This window comes from Natrix helvetica (assembly GCF_964273705.1).
Source record: "Natrix helvetica genome assembly, chromosome: 2".
Taxonomy (NCBI): Eukaryota; Metazoa; Chordata; class Lepidosauria; order Squamata; family Natricidae; genus Natrix; species Natrix helvetica.
The window spans coordinates 245,278,725-245,301,710 of record NC_138552.1 but is presented as its reverse complement, the minus strand read 5'-3'; the positions used below and the strand labels follow the sequence as shown (position 1 = coordinate 245,301,710).

At 39.5% G+C, this 22,986-nt stretch overlaps 2 protein-coding genes across 2 annotated transcripts in view; both read left to right on the top strand.

Annotated features, from left to right (window-relative positions):
* Nucleotides 1-22,986, top strand: part of NENF (neudesin neurotrophic factor) — a gene marked incomplete at its 5' end in the record, with an annotated part of 340,944 nt that overhangs the window by 184,626 nt on the left and 133,332 nt on the right. The gene's annotated exons all lie outside the window — the stretch shown is intronic.
* On the top strand, nt 283-21,115 carry FLVCR1 (FLVCR choline and heme transporter 1). The gene is made up of 10 exons (XM_081944171.1): nt 283-1,353; nt 4,114-4,258; nt 7,477-7,617; nt 8,809-8,876; nt 9,497-9,600; nt 10,496-10,606; nt 10,851-10,956; nt 11,575-11,686; nt 15,414-15,481; nt 18,935-21,115. The coding sequence occupies exons 1-10, from the start codon at nt 652-654 to the stop codon at nt 19,046-19,048; spliced, it is 1,671 nt and encodes a 556-aa protein (XP_081800297.1). The 5' UTR covers nt 283-651; the 3' UTR covers nt 19,049-21,115.

Below are 22,986 nucleotides of genomic sequence, written 5' to 3'. Positions count from 1 at the left end.
TGCCAAAATGACAGCCAAGACCAGCTGCCACGCAGATCCTTTCCACGTAGCCGAAGGGGAGGCCTTGACCTCGGAGAACGAGACCCACCACAACCCCAGTTCCCCAAACGAGGTCGGCAACCTTGGGAGCCCTTTTGGCTCAAGACACAGCCCAGCCTCCTTTCTCCACGATTGGCAGAGCGGCCATAGCGCAAAAACCTCTCCGTCCCCTCATTGGCTTAGAACCTCTCCTTTGGAACGTCTCCCGATCGAAGAGGAGGCTAAGTGCGCATGCGGAAGCCGGCATCGAGTCTTCGGTGATTCCGAGGTGCCCCTAACTGAGATGCGCTCTTCCTTCAATCTCTGCCTGGAGCCTCCGGGATAACCGTTGGCGGGTGGGGGAAGCGAGGGCGGAGCTCAGTCGGGGAGGCAGAGATTAGAAGTGAGGGCTAAATGCAAAGCGCGCCGAAGAGAGCAAGCGAAGCATCCCCAAAGCGAAGGCCGGGCGGGAAGCGCAGGCTGGAAGTGGCCGCGGGCACACCTAAGTGGGGAGGCGGGAGGGAAAAGAGGCGTGTAGCGGTTCTCCTTGCGGTAGACAAGGGAGGTTCCTAGGAAGGGTCCGCCGGCAGGTAGGCTTGGGCGGGGCAAAGGCCTCAGGTCGGGGGAGCCAGAATGGGCGGGGAGGGAACGGAGATGGCCGAGCCCGGGGAAAGCAGCGAGACCAACGGCGAGGTTGGGGAGGAAGCCACGGTGCTTGCCCTCCAGCCCAATGGATACCTGGCCGGCAAAGAGCCGGACGACAGCGGCAACTGCCTGTCTTTGGTGCCGAAGAAGGATGCGGAGTTTGGAAGCAGCGCCGTTTCTTTTGCTGATCTCGAGAAGTATCCAGAAGCGGAAGCGATGCTGTCTGACTGTACCGTGGCGGTGAAGCTGATCCCTCGGCTTTCCAAACGGAGGCTGGTGGTGCTGGCCGTGTTCAGCTGCTACTCGCTAGTCAATGCCTTCCAGTGGATCCAGTACAGTATATTGACCAGTGTCTTCACTCGCTACTATAATGTTCATTCTTCTGAAATTGACTGGCTCTCCATATCATATATGGTGGCATATGTGCCTCTCATATTTCCGGCCACTTGGTTGCTGGACAAGCGTGGTCTCCGTCTCACTGCTTTGCTGGGATCTGGACTGAATTGCTTGGGGGCATGGATTAAGTGTACCAGCGTCCAGCCAAATCTCTATCTGGTCACTCTGCTGGCTCAGATTGTGTGTTCCGTAGCCCAGGTCTTTATTTTGGGCTTGCCTTCCCACATTGCTTCTGTTTGGTTTGGACCCAAAGAAGTGTCCACTGCTTGTGCTGTAGCTGTTCTGGGCAATCAGGTGAGTGGTAAAAAAGGAGAAAAAGATGCGTGAAATATGGATGTTGATGGATAAGTTTGGTGAGAAAAAATAAGTGCATTTGGGTTTGAGAAAAAAAATCTAGTTTCCATTCTTTTTTCCATAGTTAGATGAGCACTGATCATGCATAACCGGGTTGGCATTGGTGATTGAAGCAATTAACTTGAATAAGCAAGGACATTTATAATTGAATAATTAGCCTTCATATATTTAATCCAAATTCTTGCTAATTAGATTTGTATCTTCTGTCTGATGATGTGATGTTAGTAGGGCATCATAATATAAGTTTTCATTTTTCAGTTATAACCCTCTAATAATTATGGAACTAATAATATAGAAATATGAGCATATTTCAAAGAAAATATTTTCTGCAAGAGTTTTGATATTTTAATATTGAGAAAATCAGTTAGGAAAACAAGTGAGTATAAAAAGTTATTGAACATTCTTGCATTCTAAATATAGTTCTGCACTTTAATCGAGAAAAATCACTTCATTTAAATGTAATGAATTAGAACTGTTACTAGCTGTTGACTTCCTGATGAAAAAGCAAAGTTCTTTCAATTTTTTTCCTTGTGATAGAAACTTTCAGGTTTATGTTATTATTAATACTATTTTTAAAGGGTATCACCAAGTGTGTTGATAGAAATATGTTTGGCTATCAAAAAAACGTTCATGCAATCCTTTATCAAACATTCACTATAACGGCTATAGGAGAATTAAGAATATTCAACTTTAAAGAATTGGTTAATGGTTAAAAGATAAGGGAGCAGAGAAAATAGACAATTTCATGTTGACTTCTGCGTCTGTAAAAAGTATAAAACTGGAATAGGAGTACCTCAAATGATTGGGGGATTATATCAAATTTTCTGTTAGACAATACTACAATATTTAAAGCTTTTTTTCTTAAAAGCAGAGAAAAAAGGTTTGTAAAGAGGTGTAAAACATACAGTGTTTCCCCGAAAAATAAGACAGGGTCTTATTTTCTTTTGCCCCCCCCCAAATATTGATTGGGTCTTATTATCGGGGGGGCCTTATTGTTTTGGAGTTGCCGGGTGGCTGCTCTCTTGCGAGCAGGCGCCCGAAGAGCTAGGCACAGCCTCAGGGGCAAACGGCTGTGTTGCGCTGTCACAGCAGCACAACATATCAGCCATGAGGTGACTACGCTCACGAGCAGCTACCCGGCAACCCCCCTTTCCAGCTGGCAGAGCGCCACTCACGGACCCAGTGATATCCCAAAGGCACTAAGCCGCGTGGTCCTCTGCCCTCCCCCCCAGTTCCCGCGGCTGGACGCATTCAGGATACCCTTCTTAGGTCAGTGCATGGCGCTCTGCCCGGCTGGAAAGGGAGGTTGCGTGAGCACCTGTTCCATCCCCAGCTGGTGTGCCTCCCAACCTCACCATGCCCTGGCCCAGTTCTCCCTGCAGGGCCAGTGTGCCGCCGCCTAACCTATTCTCCGGTTTCCAAACTCTGGAGATCTGAGTCTTTCGGCAGTGGCCGCTCTGGGAGTACGCTCTATGGTTTTGGGCTGGCTGAGGCAGAGCGTACTCCCAGAGCATACAACCATAGAGCATATTTCCAGAGTGGCAACTTCCGGAAGACTCGGCATCCTACCTCCATGCTTTGGAAACTGTAGAAAAAGCCATGTAGCGGCGGCGGCAGCAGCAGCGGAGTTGCCGTGACTCTGCAGGGAGTGTTAGGCAAGGGCATCGTGAGGCTGGGAGGTGCGCGAGCGGGGAGCGGAAAAGCCACTCACGCAACCCCCCTCTCCAGCCATGCAGAGCCCCATTCACTGACCTAGGGGCATTCTGAAGGCGCCAAGCTGCAGAAGCCAGAGGTCGGTGAACAGGCGCTCACGCGACTTGGCAATACCCCTAGGTCAGTGAATGGCGCTGTGCCTGGCTGGAAAGGGGTGTTGCTGGGTGGCTGCTTGTGAGTGTGGTCACCTCATGGCTGCTGTGATAGCGCAACATGGCCGTTCGACCCTGAGGCTGTGCCTGGCTCTTTGGGAGCCCGCTCGCAAGAGAGCAACCACCTGGCAACCCCCCTCTTCAGTTGGGCACAGCACCGCTCACCGACCTAGCGGTATCCCGAGGGCACCAAGCAACGCGAGCCTTTGCCCTCCCACCCCATTCCTGCGGCTTGGCGCCTGTGGGATACTGCTAGGTCAGTGAGTGGCGCTCTGTCTGGCTGGAGGGGGGGTTGTCCAGCAGGCTTATTTTTGGGACAGGGCTTACATTTTTGCCCACCCGAAAAATGTGGCATGGCCTTATTATCAGGACATGTTGTATTTTCGGGGAAACACGGTATGTATGATGAAAAATGTTTTCTTCCTCTCAGTATCAATAATGTTTTCTTCCTCTCAGTATCAGAAGTCATTCATTTTAAAACAAAAATGCTAAGGAAAGTATGTCACCATATAATGCATAATTAGATATGGGGATGTCGCAAATTTAGGTTGTTTTAAAGGGGAGTTAGACAGATTGGGTGGGGGGAGTTGATCTGTTTATATCTATAATTCTTAATGGTTGCATATTACTTCCAGAGGCTTAGCTGTGAAAGCTTAAATAGAAGCTCTTGGGAAGAAAAAGTAAATCAAGGCTACTGCTTTACTGTTTATGATTATGCATTTGAATGTATTTTGGACTGTTGTATCATACTGTTTTGGCTAGATTGACCTATGGTAGTCTAATAGATCTATGTTTTCAGATTTATTCTAACACAAATTTCTTTTTATTTTAATAGCTAGGCACAGCAATTGGCTTTTTACTGCCTCCAGTTTTAGTTCCAAACACATATGATAACCTGGATCTTATGGGACATAATATCAGCATAATGTTCTATGGCACAGCAGGAGTATCTACCTTCCTCTTTTTATTAACAGCGGTTGGTATGTAAAACATTATTTCAATCTAATAACAACAACAATAATAAATAATTTGTAAATTGAAGTTGAGCGATTATGGAGGAAGAAATCAATGGTTGCACCAATAGTAATAGCCTTGGAGCAAAGAGCTGCCTAGATACATGGAATTTTTGAACTTATTATACCTGGATATCCTGACTTTACAAAAACCACTCTATCTGAACTGCCTATATCAGGGGTGTCAAACTCGTGGATATATCACATGCTGGCCTTGCCCACCTCGTTTTAGCGAAGGGGGGGGAGTCATAGGTCACGTGACCACAATGTCATGACACGAGTTTGACATCCTTTGCCTATATACTCAAATGTTACCTTAATAGGTCTTAGGTCCTTGGTTAGGACTTGAACTAATTTTTACTAGTCACAGACTGTGAATTGAATTGAAGATTAACAATAATAACAACAACAGCAACAACAACAATAATAATACAAGAATTATGTCAATGTATTATAAGTAATGTTTTGTTTTTCCTAGAATTAGCTGTAATTACAAATTATAACATATCTATGAGAAGATGGTAAGGAAATAATGAGAAGTTTAGATTAAGAGGACTAAGAAGAAAATTGAAGGAAAAGTAAAAGAATAATTACCAGAATTGTATTAAAACATGACTAGAAGAATTTTGGAGTTAAGATAAACAATGGAAAATATTACAATAACCAAGGAGGGATTGTAAAATCTAAGATCCTATGATGCAACACTTGATAAGGAATGGGGAAACCTCAAGCAAAAAATTTTGATTACCGTATTTTTCGCCCTATAAGACGCTCCGGAATATAAGACGCACCCAATTTTAAAGGAGGAAAATCTAGAAAAAAAAGATTCTGAACCAAATACTATAGTAAAATATTTTATATCAACTGTATAAAGTTAACAGCAGTTTAAGAACAATTTTATGTCAACCATGTAACACAGGGGTGTCCAAACTTTTTTCAAAGAGGGCCAGATTGGATGAAGTGAACATGCTGGAGGGCCATTTTTCCGAACATTCTTTGAACAATAACAATTAAATGCAAATGAATTATTTTATGCCAAGTTAATTGCAAATGGCATACTTTTCATTTCATAACATTAAGATCAACTGACAGCTGAGTTTTCACAATGTATCCATCTTTTCCCTGAAGACTCGTGTTTAGTACATTCAGATGCTTTCTTTCCTCTTTCCCTCTTACTTGTCTATCATTCCTTCCACCCTCCCTTCCTCCTTCCCTTCCTTCCTGCCTCCCTTCCAGTTCCCTCCTTCCTCTTTCCTCCTGCCTGCCTGACTTCTTTCCCTCCTGCTTATCTATGCTTCCTTCCTTGCACCTCCCTCCCTTCTGCCTGCCTGCCTTCTTTCCTCTTTCCCTATCCTCCTATCCTTCCTTTCTCCCTCCCTCCTTCGATCTTAGGAGCGAAAGCCTTTGAATCAAGTTTGATTGTGTCCCATCTAGCGTTCTCCACCCCCGGATCCGGAGAGATTTGGGGGTGGGGGTGGAGAACGCTAGATGGGACACAATCAAACTTGATTCGAAGGCTTCGATTTGATTGTGTCCCATCTAGCGTTCTCCACCCCCACCCCCAAATCTCTCCGGATCCGGAGAGATTTGGGGGTGGGGGTGGAGAACGCTAGATGGGACACAATCAAACTTGATTCAAAGGCTTTGGCTCCTGAGATGGTGCGCTGCTATCCAAAATGCTATTACTATGATCTCTGCTGCCTGGAACTGCCCGAGAAGCGGCAGGTAAAGCGGGCGCTGCAGCGATCGTGTTACCAGCATTTTGGATGGCAGCGCACCGGTCTCAGGAGCCAAAGCCTTGAGGCACCTTTCGTTTGCAGGAGGAGGGCAGCTTAAAGCAGCGCCCCAGCAATGTGAGGAGCCGCTGCCACCGCCACCGCCACCACCGCCTAAGCCCTCTCGGGAGCCCAGCCGAGCGGGAGCTCTGAAAGCGAAACCTCTCTCCTTTCCAGCCATCACGATCTCTGCAGCCCCCTCTTTGCCTGCCCCATTTTCAGATGACCCAGTGGCTACATTCGGCTTACAAGACGCACTCAGATTTTTACCCTCTTTTTTGGAGTAAAAAAGTGTGTCTTATAAGGCGAAAAATACGGTATATCTGATAGTAATGAAGAAAAAAACCTGGTACTAGCTGTGGAAACATAATATGGCATTAATGCTGCTGCTGGTCACTGTAGTTCTATCAGTACTCATATAGAATAACATAGCTATGATGCAGTTCCTTTGCTGAGCTTTGGCAAATTCAGGACAATGAAGTGACACATTATATTCTCAGGTTTCAAATGATCATTAGAATGCATAGTATGTGAGCAACTGACAATCAAAATTGGAAAAATAAATGACTGTTAAATTCTAGTAAGCAAATTAATTCATAAAAGATTGGATGGTGCAGCTTCTGACACTTATAAAATCTTGTTTATAAAAGGGCAAGTTCTACTTTGAAAGAGGGGAGTGGTTCAGTTGCCATTCTTATCATTCTCAAGATAAAGAGGATGACTATGCATCAGTAAATTTTAGGAACCTCTCAGTTGGGAAGGGAAGCTTTGTAGACAAAGATCCTTTGCTCATTACATATGAAAAAGTGGAATTAGTTCTGTGATACCTACGGGTAGTCCTTGACTTACCACCAAATTGGGCCCAAAATTTCAGTTGCTAAGTAAGACAGTTAAGCGAGTTGTGCCCCATTTTAAGACTGCTTGCTTTCCATAGTTGTTAAATGAATCACTGCAGTTCTTAAGTTAGTAACACGGTTATTAAGTGAATCTGGCTTCTTCATTGACTTTGCTTGTCAGAAGGTCTCAATAAGTGATCACATGACCCCACAACACTGCAATCATCATAAATATGGGTCAGTTGCTAGCGGCTGAATGTTGATCACATGACCATGTGCTGCTGCAATAGTCGTAAGTGTGAATAACTGTCATAAGTCACTTTTTTCAGTGCCATTGTAACTCTGAACGGTCATTAAACTTGTAAGTCAAGGACTACCAATACTTCTAACACATTGACTTTCAGGTTTTATACTGACTGAAATTCCAAGTTATCCCAGTATCTGTGCATTTATGGAAACATAGAAACATGCTTCCTTTATTATATTGATAATTTATTACATATGAAGGTGCATCTAAAACCGTTCCATCATGAGAAAATGTTATATACTTAATATGCTTTTGCTTTCTCCCTAGTGTTTAAGGAAAAACCCAAATATCCCCCAAGTCAGTCTCAGGCTGTTCTCCTGGATCCATCTTCAGAAGGTCACTCCTATAAACAATCAATACTCAATTTGTTCAGGAATATTCCTTTTATTCTTTTGCTGATAAGCTATGGTGAGCATTTATTTAACTTATTTAAAGATGTGTGTACTAAACATTGTATTGTTTTTATAACCTGGCTTTCTTCTTGTACTTTAGAGATTTATTTGCTAAGAGATATTTAATAAATTGATATGCCACCCATCTCCATATTGAGTTATGTAATTGCTATTATAAATTCATAAACAATTCTAAATTATTAATATCCGTGTTAGAAGCATCAACATTAAACATTCACATGTTAATTCTGTTATACGGATATTATTCAATTTAAGCACTACACTATTCTGAACCTGTATTAATACTGTTGAACTTTTAAATTCTGTGGTATATAGTGTTTAATTGTTCAAAAATAAGGTAATGGATTTTGAAATACAATGTCTATTTATAATTACTTAAATATTTGTGGCAGGAAAAGACAAATGTAACAAAATTACTTCCTCTATTTGTAGCATTTTTCAAGAAACTTCAATAGGTTGTCGTAGTTTCATACCATTCATATTGAGACAGCAGTAGTATTTGCAGCTTAGAGCATAATGTAAATTCTGAGGATTGTCCTGATACTGTTGGGCTATTGTTGGTGAAGGAGCAAGGGAGCCATAAGAATGATCTCTAAATGTGCAGTGATGTAGCTGTGTTTATACAATTCTCTCATATGAGAATGGGGAGCTGTCACTATTCTATATAATTTGGAATATTGTGGTAGACCTGACAAGATCAACAGTCATTTCATGCCTCCTCTCTTTTGACCCCATAGAACCTCATAGAACTCCAGCCAAAGATTTACTAAAGAGCTGTTGAGTAATGTGAAACTGGAGATGACAAAAGTGTTGGGGCATTAGACTCTTGAGTCTATTATCATGTAGCCATAAGAGTATTTGAAAACTACTTTTTTCAGTGATTCCACACACACCCCAACAGATTTTTGCCTATGGCAAAAATGATGAATGGAATTTAGATTTCATTTCTAGTTGTTCACAGTCCTCCCCATACTTCATTGACTGTTTGGGTATCTCCCTTTCAGTGTGCTGTGCAGTGCTTCTGTTTATGCCTGTCTTGATGGCAAGTAGGAGATGAGCCCATGCAGGGCAAAAAGATATTCTGAGGGCCTAGGTTTCATTTCCTTTTCAGATGTTCTGTGTTTTATGAGTTTGGCTTCATTTATTTTCTGTAATGATGGCAGTACTTTTGATAATTTCATTGTAGGAATTATGACTGGAGCCTTTTACTCAGTGTCAACTTTACTAAACCAAATGATATTAGCTCACTATGAGGTAAGTTTTTATAGAATTTCTTATTGAATCAAAATTAGTGCCCTGCTTGTTTTGTCATTGCCAATTTTGATTTGTACAGGAGTTAAGCATACAGGATGTGGGAGATCTGTCATTAGGTAAAAGAATAATAGTTCGATATGCTATCTGATTATGGATTATTATATTTTTACCTCAGATAAAAAGGTTGAAATTTGTAGAAGGAATAAAACATGGGCTTGAGAATCATGAAAAATTAGCATTTCATCTTCCAATCTTTGAGAATACTGTCTAAAAATACTGCAGTTTTGTAGACTTAGCTTGCATCTATTTCCTTATTTCTTATTTCCTTGTCTTAATAAAATTGGTAATAGAATAATCTTTAAGTTTTTTTAAATAATTGACTTACCTAATTACACTATCTGAAAATGAGCTATAAACTAAAATTATGGCTATGCATAATAGTTTCACTCCCAGTTTACTATTGCCGTACTTTGAATTTTCTTATGCTTGGTATTGACCTATGAAAATGATTGATAAATTTTACTAATTTTTTAATAGATTTGACTTTTGAAAAAGCGAATTAGAATGAACTTGCTTAAGCATTACATAATTATGTAATTTCATAATTATATTACATAAAGGGAGAAGAGATAAATGCAGGTAGGATTGGCCTCACACTTGTGGTAGCTGGAATGGTTGGCTCTATTATTTGTGGCTTATGGCTGGATCATACCAAGACATACAAGTAGGTATATGAATGGGAATAGCAAATGTTTAAATTCATATGTTATGCTGTAGTTATAATATGAAGGCTGAGTAGTTTAATAGAAATATTATAGAAATATAGAGAGAGCGTAATTCTGTCTTTTGTTAATTAGTTAAATGTGTGTATGTGTAAGAGAGAAGTATGTTTATGAGGAATCCTTGGTGCTCTCTGAACTTGCTTGTTTTCTTGAAGAGGTTTCATTACTCATATTATATAACATTATCAATGTTAGTCACTGTCACTGTCATTGACTAGCACTGATGATGTTACCTACTTTGGGTAATAAAATGTCTGCAAGAAAAAAAGCTCAGCGAGTACCAAGCATCCCTCATGTCAACCCGGAGCTATAAATATTCTCCTTTATTAGAATTATGTATAACTAACCATTTTTGGAAAGCTTCTGGCTATAATTCATAGCTCATTTTTTGATTTTTGACAAAGGACCAAAATTTCTTGGTTTAGTTCTAAGTGGAATTTCTGTTTTTATCAATGCCAGGAACTTTGTGCCAAAGATCATGCAATAGAACTTCCTGCAGGCTCCCCATTGACTTCGCTTGTTGGAAGCCAGTGGGCAGTTGTAAGATGCGGTCACATCCCTGCTTAACAACCTGCACTTTTCACTTAATGATGGCACAGGGATTGTCAAGATTGCTGCTGTTAAGCAATGAAGTCACGCAATGTCACCACTTTAGGAGCACATCATAAAAGTTTACAATAGAAATTCCAGTCCCAATTACTATGGTAATCCAAGGACTACCGCTATTGTTAGGCGGCAAAAGAAGGCAATGATAGATTTCCATTGAAAACGTACATTTTTATTTGACCTGTGTTATGAGATTATAGCAAAAATAATTTGTGTGGTTTTTTTCTACAGACAGACCACATTAGTTGTATACATCCTCTCTTTTGTTGGGATGGTCGTATTTACATTCACCTTGAACTGTGGAAACCTTCTAGTTGTATTTGTGACTGGTGGAGTACTTGGGTAAGGCTTTTTGCAATAAAATATACGGCAGTGCTAATTCAGGAAGATTAAATATATTTTATATTATTAAAGTGTTTATTTTCTGGTGGAATATATTTCCATCAAAGGTGGATTTTTGTAACTGGATTTTCAAATTATTGGAGTAAGCTAGAAAATCCGTTGCCCTAGTAATAAATACTGAAGAATAATTTTGATACAGATAGTAGGGATTATTGCTAATTTACACTTTGGCTTTTTATATCAGTTTCTTTATGACAGGTTATCTGCCCCTTGGTTTTGAATTTGCTGTGGAAATTACATACCCAGAGTCAGAAGGCACTTCATCAGGGCTTTTGAATGCTTCAGCACAGGTAATGAGGAATTTTACTAGAATCTTGGAGTCTTGAGTTCAGATAACTTTATCACTTCAGTGATGCTGTTTTCATAAATAGGTAAGTAGCAAAGATTAAGGAAACAGCTTTCAGAAAGCTCTGCAAATCATAGTAAATATTCAGAGCTTTCCTAAAGCTTGCAGCATCTCTATTGAAAATATTTAGAAAATAGCATATATGTTGTAACAATTGTATTACTATGCAAAAAAAAAAAATCACACAAAAAATATTTGTCCTTTGCTGAATTTATATTGGCACTGTGGAAAAATGAATTTGTGGCTACCCAGTCCATTCTAACTATTTTTTCTCATATCTCTGTTTATGCTTGGAATCTGAAAGAATACTTTTTCTCGAATAAGCTATTTTCCATTAGAATGGCAGGGTAATTCTGGGGTGCCCCCCCCCCCCGAACAAATTTGCAAGCCATGAGTAGTACACTTTTAATATGATGAGAGCACACTGTTCTTTTCTGAAAACAGTGCGTAAACAAAATCCCACTTATGGAGCACAATAGGAAATAAAGCTGGCAGAGTTCATGGAACTCAAGGAGAATTGGCAGGGTTAAATTCTGAAATGTTTTCTTATAAACAATTACAGATATTTGGGATCGTCTTTACATTGATCCAAGGGAAGCTTACAACAGTTTACAATCCTCGTGCTGGAAATATTTTTCTCTGTGTGTGGATGTTTATAGGTATCATTTTAACAGGTAATAACTTAAAACATTATCTCAAATTATGTTTTTGTTCTTAATAGAAAAATAGTAAATATGAAATCTGTCCAAAGCAGGTGGGTCAAACTCAATTTCATCGAGGGCAGCATCAGGGCTGTTGTTGACCTCGGGGGGCAGGGTGGGATGTGACTGACTGGATGGGTGTGACCAGGTGGTTGGGCGTGGCCAGCTTAATGTCACTCACTGGGCATGACCAGGTGGGTAGGCATAGCCAGCTTGATGCCACTGCCCAAACTGCTAGCATATAGACTGGGGTGAAGCCACATTGGCCCGATGTTTCCTCTTTGCATTGGGTAGACTGGGCCGAAGCGATGCGGGACGGCCCCTTACATTTTCCAGGATGGCCCCGCAGGCTGGATCTGATCACATTGCAGGCTGGATGCGCCCACAGGCCTTGTGCTTCACACCCCTGCTCCAAATGCTTAAGTCATCTTTGTTTATTTGAAACTGTAAAACTCCTTTTATTACCAAAAAACACACCACATACCTTACAAGACTAAAAATACAATGCATCATAATGGTAAGGCAAATAAATATTTGTCAACATTTTAAATACGTTAACAGTGAAATAAGAGCAGTAAGAAACAAGATTGGTTAAACAGGCCGTGGGGGTTTGCCTACTTTTTTGTTTGTAAAGTGTCTCTATTCAAGTAGTCCTCAACTTACAAGCATTTGTTTAGTGATCTTTCAAAGTTACAGTGACACTGAAAAAAGTCACTTATGACACTTTTTCACACAACCATTGCAGCATCCTTGTGATCACGTGATCAAAATTCAGATGCTTGGCAACCGGCATGTACTGTGTTACCCTGAAAATAAGAGCCAACCACAAAATAAGCCCTAGTATTATTTTTCCAGATGCTCTTATTAGCCTTACCCCCAAAATAAGCTCCAGTTAAGATTGTCAGCCAGACAGACACATTTTAGTACCGTATTTCCCCAAAAACAAGACCAAAATTAATGACCAAAAATTAATATAAGATCTGGTCTTATTTTTGGACAAATACAGTGGTTATGATTATTGCAATGTCTTGGGGTCATGTGATCACTCTTTGTGACCTTCTGAGGCTAATGGGGAAGCCGAATATACTTAATAATCATGTTACTAACTTAAGAACCATGTGATTCATTTAAACTCTGGCAAGCAAGGTCGTAAAATGGGGCAAAATTCACTGAACTGTCTTGCTTAGCAATGGAAATTTTGGTCTCAGTTGTGGTCATGTACCTGTATCTTTTATGAATGTCTTTCATCACTATGTGTGTTCATTTTAACCTGGATTAAAGCCTAAACTGAAAAGTTGATTAGCATGTAGGTCAGTCATAAGATATTCCTCAATAATTTATGCATAGAATCTAAGAGAAATCAATATTAGGATCTCTCTTAAAATACACAGTATTGCAATGGTGGTGAATATCTGTAGCTCAGGTGTAGGATGAAAGTAAGGTTTCGTTACCAGGCTAGGTAATCATCTAAACTCCACTGAAAATGTTACTTAGTCTGGGTATAGAACGTTCGGAAATCAACCCACAAGTTCAGGGAACAAACCTCCACCCTTGTATATGATATTGTATTTTGATATATTGTGATACATTTTAAGAAATATCTAATCTCAGATATTGCCTGAGGCTCTGAAAATCATTAAAGGCACACAGTTACTTCCTTTATTGTTCCTCACCTACAGACACAAATCTTGCCCAAATAAAACAATTACTACCTCATTAAAATACACCCTGAGAACTTCTAGGGATGAGCTATTTTGATCCTCTTTCTCCCAACCGAACTTCCAGTATCTAAACTTCACTGTTTCTTGGTCCTCTGGAATGCAGCTTGTCCCTTCTGGGAATCCAGACCACCACATATATTTGTAGAATCTGAGGAAATTGTAAATCTTAGCCTCTTATAGTAATTATAGATATAGTAGATCCCAAAAGTAATAAATTATATTTATTTAATAGTATAATAGAATATGAAAGCCATATTGCTGCATTCTTTCAACAAGCTTTGGTCATGATATTATATATCACAAAGATAGATAGATGATAGATAGATAGATAGATAGATAGATAGATAGATGATAGATAGATGATAGATAGATGGATGATAGGCATTTCATTGGAAACAATAAAGTAAATTGTATTGAATAAGAATAAAGCAACTTACTCTAATAATTGCCTTTAAATTATTTTCTTCCCTGAAGTTAACAATACTTAAGCTTTCACCAAACTCCGAGAGGGTTAAACAATGGAGGTATCTGGAGTATCTTTTACAAATGGAAAGTTATGGAGTAGAATGAATTCTCAACGTAACATATATTCTAAAAAATGTTTTAATTTACCGTATTTTTCCGGATGTATAAGACACACCTTTTTTCCTCTAAAGAGAGGCTGAAAATCTGGGTGTGTCTTATACACCAAATACAGCATTTTTTGCCTCCGGAAGCCCCACCCCTTCACCAAAATGGCCATGCATAGCCTTATGGAAGCTTTCAGACAGCTCCTGGGGGCTGGGGAGGGTAGAAATGAGCAAAAAACGGGCTGTTTTTTGCCCCCCCCAGCCCTCAGCAGCACTCTATAAGCCTCCATAAGGCTGTGCATGCATTTCCTTTGACAAAAAAAGCCCGTTTTTGTGAAAAACGGACTGCTTTTGTTCATTTTTGCCCTCCCCCCGGAGCACTCTGCAACCCCCTCCCCCAAGGCTATTCATGACTTTTTTTGGAAAAAAAATATTTTGGGGAGGTTTGCAAAGCTGTTTAGTTACAGTTGTTGATGTTGTTAGAATTACATTGATCAAGTGCTATCCCAGCAGAAACAAAGTTTTAGGTGCTACAGGTTGTCAGCTATTTCCTTCTCCAGCACATGGATAAATACACCTGGAAACATCTACCTACCTACCTACCCTCTCTCTCTCCCTCCCTACCTACTGTATTTCTCTCTCTCTCTCCCCCTCTATTTACCTATATACCTACCTACCTACTCTGTCTCCCCCTACCTATCTACTGTATTTCTCTCTATTTTTCTCTCTATCCCTCTACCTACCAACCTACCTACTCTCTCTCTCCCTACCTATCTACAGTATCCCTCTTTCTCTCTCCCTTTACCTACCTATCTACACTCTCTCCCTCCCTCCCTGCCTCCTGTATTTCTCTCTCTCTCTCTCTCTCTCTCTATCACTTTACCTACCTACCTACCTACCTACCTACCTAACTACTCTTTCTCTCTCTCTCCCAACCTACCTACTGTATTTCTCTCTTTTTCTCTTCCTCTCTATCTCTCTATCTTCCTACCTACTTTTTTTAAAATTTGCCTCTTCAAAACCTGGGTGCATCTTATACTCTGGTGCATCTTATACTCCGAAAAATACTGTAGTTGTTCAATCAGTTTGCCTGCTTATCTGCATCAGTTTCATTGCAGTACAACAGCTGCTGTTCAATCCCCAAGTTATCTTGATATCATCACCCATCACCAAAATATCCTCTCCCTGATCTAGATTTGCACTTTTGATTAATTTGTTTTAGTATTTACTCATATAACTATTTCTCAATTCAGAAATACCTGAAAAACATTGCAATAAAGTATTAGATATTCTGCAGAAGACTGCTGACATTAATGTATTGGTATCTGTAGGACAATTAACAAAGCCAAACTAAAAAATTTCACCAGTGAATGCATTTGAATTGATATTTCATACTATCTCTTTTTTTAGCTTTAATTAAATCTGATTTGCGAAGGCACAATATAAATTCAGGGATTGTAACTGTGGACATTAAATCTGTAAGTAATTTTAATCTTTAAATTTATTGTTGTGATATAAGTTTAACTCACTTTAATTATATTGTCAGTTCTTTTGAGTAAACTTAGAAAATATTTTTTGTGAAGTTTGCATCTTTTTTTTATTAGATGTTTCAAAACCCAATGTATTATTTGCTGTTTCTGAAGAAACTTCCAGTTTATCCAATTTTTATCCTAATTCTGTCTGCAGTATATGTGGAAGATGGACCACTGAGAAACAGGGTGTTGGTAACTTACCTGATATGCCTCTTCTAATAAGATGGAGATAGCATCCATGCATGGGTTGACACTGTTCGTACTCTGATTGGACTGAGTCTGATTACTAATTAATTAACCACTATATAACCCGCCTCCATGAGTTGTACCACCCAGTTTCCAGCGAAGAGAAAAAAAGACAGACTCCACGTGTTATCCAAACAAATTTCAACTTTAGTGATCCAAAGAAAGGGAACATTATCAATATGTCAATACAAACACCTGAAATTAGAACAAAAACAGTCCTGGAAAGACAAGGAACAGTCAAAATAAGGGCCGGGGCTGGATGCTATCTGCACCTTATTAGAAGAGGCGTATCAGGTAAGTTACCAACGCCTTTTCTCAATAAGGGTGGAGATAGCATCCATGCATGGGACATACCCAAGCCGTATAATCTTCAAGGGCGGGCAATAGACTGTTCCGAAACTGACCCTTCCAACCGAATAGCCTGCAGCACTCTCCTTCCGAAAGCAGCATCGACTGAGGTCGTCTGCGATGTTATAGAAATGTCTATCATTGGCTGACGGAGCTGGGCCAGACGTAGGAGTGGACTACTGACGGTGAATAGTATCAACAAAGAGCTGCAGGGCCGGAATGGTGTCAATCTCCAACTTGTGCTCAGTAAACCAAACACTGGTCGACTGGGACTGTGATGGGGGTTCCTTCACTGCTTGAGTTCCAAGCTCCGAAGCCGCCTTGGCCTTGAATAAGTTAGATGGAAAAAGGCCCGTGTAGGAGGGTTTATCAGCGACGGACCCCTCCTCATCCGACAGGTCGGCCTCCCTGATTTCGCCCTCTTCCGAGGTGGGGGAAGGGCTGTGATCAGGTTCTGGTAGCTGAGAAAGAGTTGTAGGTGCTGGCACCCCTTCTGCTCGGGATGTGACCTGAGCGGTCTCAGCTTGTGACCCTGAGACTCTCCTTTAGTCCAGCCGCAATCCCTTGTTTTATAGCTTCCGCTACAAAGTCCTGGTAACTAGAGGGCATTGCTGGCATGGCTGCAGGGGCATACAAGGCTGGCAATGGAGCAAGGTGTTCTGCCAGACGAAGGCCAACTGCAGTCGGGGTGAAAGTGGCCTCCCTGCTCCTACTCTGGAAATGAGGCTCAGTGTTTCCCCAAAGCCCCGATGTATTAATTGGTAACATCGGGCTAAATGGACCCTGATTTAAATCAAGCTGCAGTGGTGGCAGTGGGCTTGTCTGTGGTGGTGCCTGTGCCTCCTTCTCAGATAGATGTTGGGAGGAGGTATTCGAGTGCTTAGTACTGGAAGAGGCCTTGAATGCCTTCTTAGTCTTTGAACTCTTACTGCTTGAACACGAGCTCTTGTGGGAGGCCTTAGCATGAGATGAGGCTGCCCCGGCAGGGGAAAGAGAAGCCTCCGTCATAGCAAGGAGACCAGGTTCAGATTCAGTGACCTCCCTGCCAGAGCCTGAGGCAGGCTCAGGCACACCGTCATCGGCCATACTGTCACCAAGGCAAAAGTCAACAGAAAATGGCGTCCGCAGTTATTTGCCGGCACTCTGATCTCCGCCCCGTTCAAAATAGCATTCACACCCTTTTTCGTGCAGCCGAACCCCCTCAGAACAGTGCTGAGCCTCCCAGAGAAGCGCTTGGCCCCCTGTGTATTTTTTGGCCTGACCGGGCGCTCACAATTGTCCTGGGCTCTCCCTGTCAGTGCACTGCTCATTTAAAGCGAGAGCGGCCTCGCACACACCGTTGGAGCCGGTATGGCAATTGTCGCGCTGCACAGCCGCTGCGCAGCATTCTGGGCTCTCTCCCTGTCTCCGTGGCTGTCAATTTAAAAAGGAACGGCACGCCGCCCGCACCATTTAAACTAGGTAGGGAGCCAACCCTCCTTGTGCTACTGAGGGGAGAGGTGCATGGCCTGTAGGCAGCAGCTCTGTGGCCTCAGGTGTCCAGAACCCCACATTTGGATCCAGGATACTCACAGTTGCTGCAAGGAATCAACAGTTTTGAATCTATCAAATTTTTGACCAATTAAGGTAGAGATAAGAAGGATAACATGACTGTCCCAGGGTGGACTGAGTCAGAAACTGGGTGATACCATTCATGGAGGCGGGTTATATAGTGGTTAATTAATTAGTAATCAGACTCAGTCCAATCAGAGCACGGACAGTGTCAACCCATGCATGGATACTATCTCCACCCTTATTGAGAATGAAATAGTACAGGATAGTATAATTTTATAGACAGCACTCTCTTCCATCTGAATTGGAACTTAACAAGTATTCCATTTCATCCTGGAAATTCAGTAGCTATCATGTTACATATTTTAAAATGACATGAACAGCATTGTAGTATTTCCTGAAGTTATTACCTATTCTTTCATGTCTATGTACATATTTAAATTGCAATTATATAAGTAATTATCAATAAGTTATGTTCCATAGACAAGGGACCTAACCCACTAAAACTCATAGAAAATAATTTTCTATAATTATTTATATTGGGGTACATAGTGGTCCCCAAAGCCAATAATTATTAGGTTGTTTAATCTAATATACAAAACAGTTGCAAGTAATATGATACATATATGGAAGGCAAATGTTTATTTATGTATCAAATGAATGTGTATTCATCATTTGTGTATGAATATTAGTATAATATGCTTATATTTAAATGAATGGTAAGAAATGATTTGGAGGTTTCTCAATATAGATGACAATATGACACATTTGTATTTAATACACATTCCTACCAATTGAACTTTTTACTAATTAATGTTGGTTCACCTCATTTTCAAAAGGATTTGGACAAAACATAGTATAGTAGTACCTTGGTACTTAACTGCTTTGAAACTCATCAAATTTGGCACTCAATGCATTTTGACATGAAAATTTTATCCCAGACTTCTCATTTGTTACTTGAAATGCAAGCTAGAACTTGTCGTTGGCTGCCTTGTGATTAATACATTATTCCTTATGTGTAAAATTTGTTTGGTGCTTGTTCTTTTTTGGTATTGGTCGCATGCCCCCCGCCCCCCACAAAACAATTAACGATGAACACCGAGGTACCACTGTATACATTTCCATTGTTTTGAATGTTTCATTGGAATTTTAGGGAATACCCCTTTTTTTACTTTGATAATTCCATGCTAGCTTCTCGCTAAATCTGTTTTCTAAATCTCCTATGTTCTGAATTGCCTTTTATTTCCTTGACAGATACCCACTGACAGTCCTATTGAAGATGAACACAATAAAACATCAAAAAACCAGTCAGAATCAAAAATGAAAAATGAAAAAACACTAGGCTCACAATTGACATCTCTGTTATAATAAAAGAAAGTTAATGGAGAATCACAAGAACTATAAGCGTAAAAAGTGTGCTGTATGGCAGGAGTTAGCAGTGATTGTACACTAGATAAAAGGAAAAATTTGTATACACTTAATGAACACATTTTAACTTTAAAATGATAATTTTCAAAAATTGTTTTAAGTTTCAGTGATAAAATTCCCAGGAATTTGCCATTTCTTAATTGGAAATTGTGCACTTTCATAAAATATATTATGCTGTAAGTGATAAATTAGAATCTCTTATCAAAATCTGCCGCAAGCTAATCCACACTTGTAATTCTTATATAGAATGTGTGCAGTGAGCAATTTGATATCAATGAAATGTGTGTTTGAACTTGTTTTTATTTGAAGTATTCAAAACTGCCCTTCCTATAGAAGGGATTGTCTTTAGCACAATAGACAGTATAAGAAATTCATTTTTTTGGATGTGATATACTGTAAATCCTGGATTTTGCCATTTTTTTTGGCTTTGAAAGAATTGTGGCTTATGAAATCCTTGTTTTGAAACACTAATGAGTGAATGGTAAACCCCCAATTTCCAAGAAATATTTTATATTCTAAGTTATTGAAGATGAAGGCAATTTGAATTTTTGATCACAGAACTAGATATTCATTTCCTGGATTTTTTTTTACATTCTGAAAATGAACATACATCTTTTTGTATTATGTGAATCATAAGAAAGTATTACCAGATCATACAAAGGCATATGCATGCCATTGTGTTCTTTGCATCAATTTTGTGAATTTGTGAAAAGTAAATGAAGATAATTTCTGGCAAATACAATATAATAAAATAAAGCAGAACTCACAATGGACTCTGTAATATTTCATTAGTTAGGTAATGTGTGTAGATTTAAAATAACTCTACTGCTTACAAAAAGTGGATTTACACGATATGGAAAATTGCCAGTGAGTGTTTTCAGCCTTTTAGTTCGATAGAAGTATGACAATATTTTGTGTACATTTAAGAAGAATTACCATGTGTTAAATGTTCGCATCATGTCCTTTGGCTTACCTGAAAATAAATCAACATAAACCTTTAGATCTTTTTCACCTTTAGAAGAAGGGTGAAAGTTTTCAACTTGAAAGTTATTCAACTTGCTGCTTTGCTGAGTCCACTGTTCCTGATGTTCTTGTTTTACAAGTAAGCATGGTAATAATAAGTCTTCATTTTCACATGAGGAATAAATGTTGCTTCAAGGCTAACATATACATACATCTGTGCCTAATAATTTGTAAGGAAAAGCATAATCAAATCACATTTCTGTTCCAGATATCAGAAAAAAACTTATATCCTCCTTTTCTTTCTTTAAAATTTATAGGATGTAATAGTACTTAAATTTCGCTAGATCATACCAATATTTGCAACAATCAGTATTTATCAAAAAGGCCAACAAATGGTAGCATTAATAGTATTTATTGAAATAATGGCATTAGAAGTATTTACTGTTCTTTTCTGCAGTCTTTAGTGAGACAAATGGAACAATTATCCCTGTTATTCAGCAATATACATTTTTATCTTGTTGAATGTTGTATAATCTTATTTTAGATATTGAACAAATGAATTGTATGATGGATAGATTTATATAACTTATTAGAACAGTTAAATGGTTGTCTGGTGGCTAGCTTGCTTGCTTGCTTGCTTATTTATTTATTTGTAATCACATTTCTATGATATCAACTCCAGCCACTCAGTTGGACAGCTTAATATACACAAACAGCAAAATGAAACAAAATTATGAAGTTAGCATCATTTGAAGGGAATATCAACCAACTCTCTCCCCCAACAGCAGAGATAAAATAATCCTAACCTAAGGCACAGAAGAAACACCATGTTTTTAATACAGTATAACACACTGAAGGGCTAGTATTATTAAAACTGCTGTGCTGTGCTAACTAAGTAAGTGTTGATGAGCAATACATCTGCCCTGCTTTGCCTCATCTAGGTGGCTTCACGGTGCATTTAAAAGTTCACAGAGCTGATGGAACTGACTGCCTCCATATCTGTTGATGAGAAATTGCATGCTGGCAGTTCGCATTGTGGACTGTATATAGACTGACACGAACATAATTTGACAGTGTTAATGATTCAGGTGCTACAAAGCAAAATTCTCAAATAAAACATCAGTATTAACCCCAATCAGTGCATTCCTTGAATAGCCATCAAGTTATTTTCAATTCTTAGCAACCACAGATAATTATTCTTCATAACGATCTGTCCCTTATCTGGTTTTCAACATTGTTATTGCCACGAAGTCCTTCTATTGTGTGTGCCTGGTCATCTCTTTTTCCTCTTTCCTTATCTTTATTTAATGTGTTTGAGGTACAATAATTTGATTCTGGTCATTTTTGCCTCAACTGAGAACTTGGTCTTGATTTGTTTGATGGTCCATTAATTTGGTTTTTTGGCAGTCCTCACAATTCACAGAAATCTTCTCCAATACCAATGTTCAAAAGCATCAATACTGCTTATTAGATTTTTTCAAATCCCATTTTTATTACTTTATAAGTAACTTAAGGTGGCAAACATACATAATATTCCTTTCTCCTTCTATTTTTCCACAGCAACCTTCTGAGGTAGGTTGTACTGAAGAGAGTGACTGGCCAAATATCATCTAGCCAGCTTTCATGCCCAAGGCAGGACATGAACCTTAGAATCCTGGTCTGTAGGCCATCATCTTAACAACTACACCCTCCTATCCTGCTTCAAAATCTAACTTTCATACCCATAGAGTGTCACAGAAATTATCACAGCACAATTTTAAACACCTGTAGGTATGGCGACATTATGGCATTCGCATGTTTTTTTAAAAGCCTTCATGGCTGCTCTACCAAGTGCTAGTCTCCAATGTATTTGACTGCTTGTTCCTTTATGTTGTTTAATCCTAAAAGGGAGAAGCTATCCACTATTGTCTCCAAACACAGGCACCCTTAATTTGGCATGGAGCTAATATGAACTTGATCCCTGAATTTGAGACAGAATTTTGTCTTTGCACAAGAGTTTCTTTGTCCACCTGAAAATAGGAATCACCAAGTAATTTGGGCACAGCAAAAATCATTAAGGGGGGAGTCAAATCATTTTTTAGGCTATAGAAATAATAGATACATTTGGTATACATGATATGTTAAAGAGCAAGTGACCAAACAATAAAAGACATTGATTACATGTGAGTCTCAAAAAATAGAAAATGTTGATTCCAGAAGACATTCCATAAGTGACAGATTTATGGCTTACATTAGTCTTTCCCTGCTGGGTTTGTATCTTTGTTAAAGTTTGCAAGTGTATTCAAAGATTTTTAGACTATGCTGTCTATTGTGTAATTGCTGAAAAAGCAAGTTCTCACATACCAAAGAAATGGCCTTCATTAAAACATGTTTTCTTCAAGTTTTTTTTAAAAGGCCTAGACTGCCATGCTAAAAGTGCTAATATCACCTTTTAAAGTGCTAACAATGAAGTCTAAAATCTGAAACACCACTTTGATATTTTCATTGCAATTCTAAGGCTGATAGTTCTACTTACTGTCATTAATTTGATGATTATATGTAATTTTAATCCCATTGTTTTTACTTTATAATATATAATATAAGAAATACCAATGCTCTGATGGTCATTTCGAAAAATCCTTTCTAAGTGAGCACTTAGAAGCCAAGAGGAACATACGTGCCATATTTCAAGTTTGTATGCTTTACAGTTCTGGAGATTTCATGATGAGGCATGAGTGGTTTTCACTTTTATATATATAGATATATTGACAGGTAAAAAATTCTGCACTTATTGCAAGAAATGGCATCTAGGTACTGCTGTGCTGAAATCTGCTTACAATCGCTTAAAAGTTTTCTTGCCTAAAGAAGAGAGTTTCTTGTTAGAGATGTCTGAGAGTGATAGTAGGAATAGATAAGCTACTTATGATGAGAAAAGG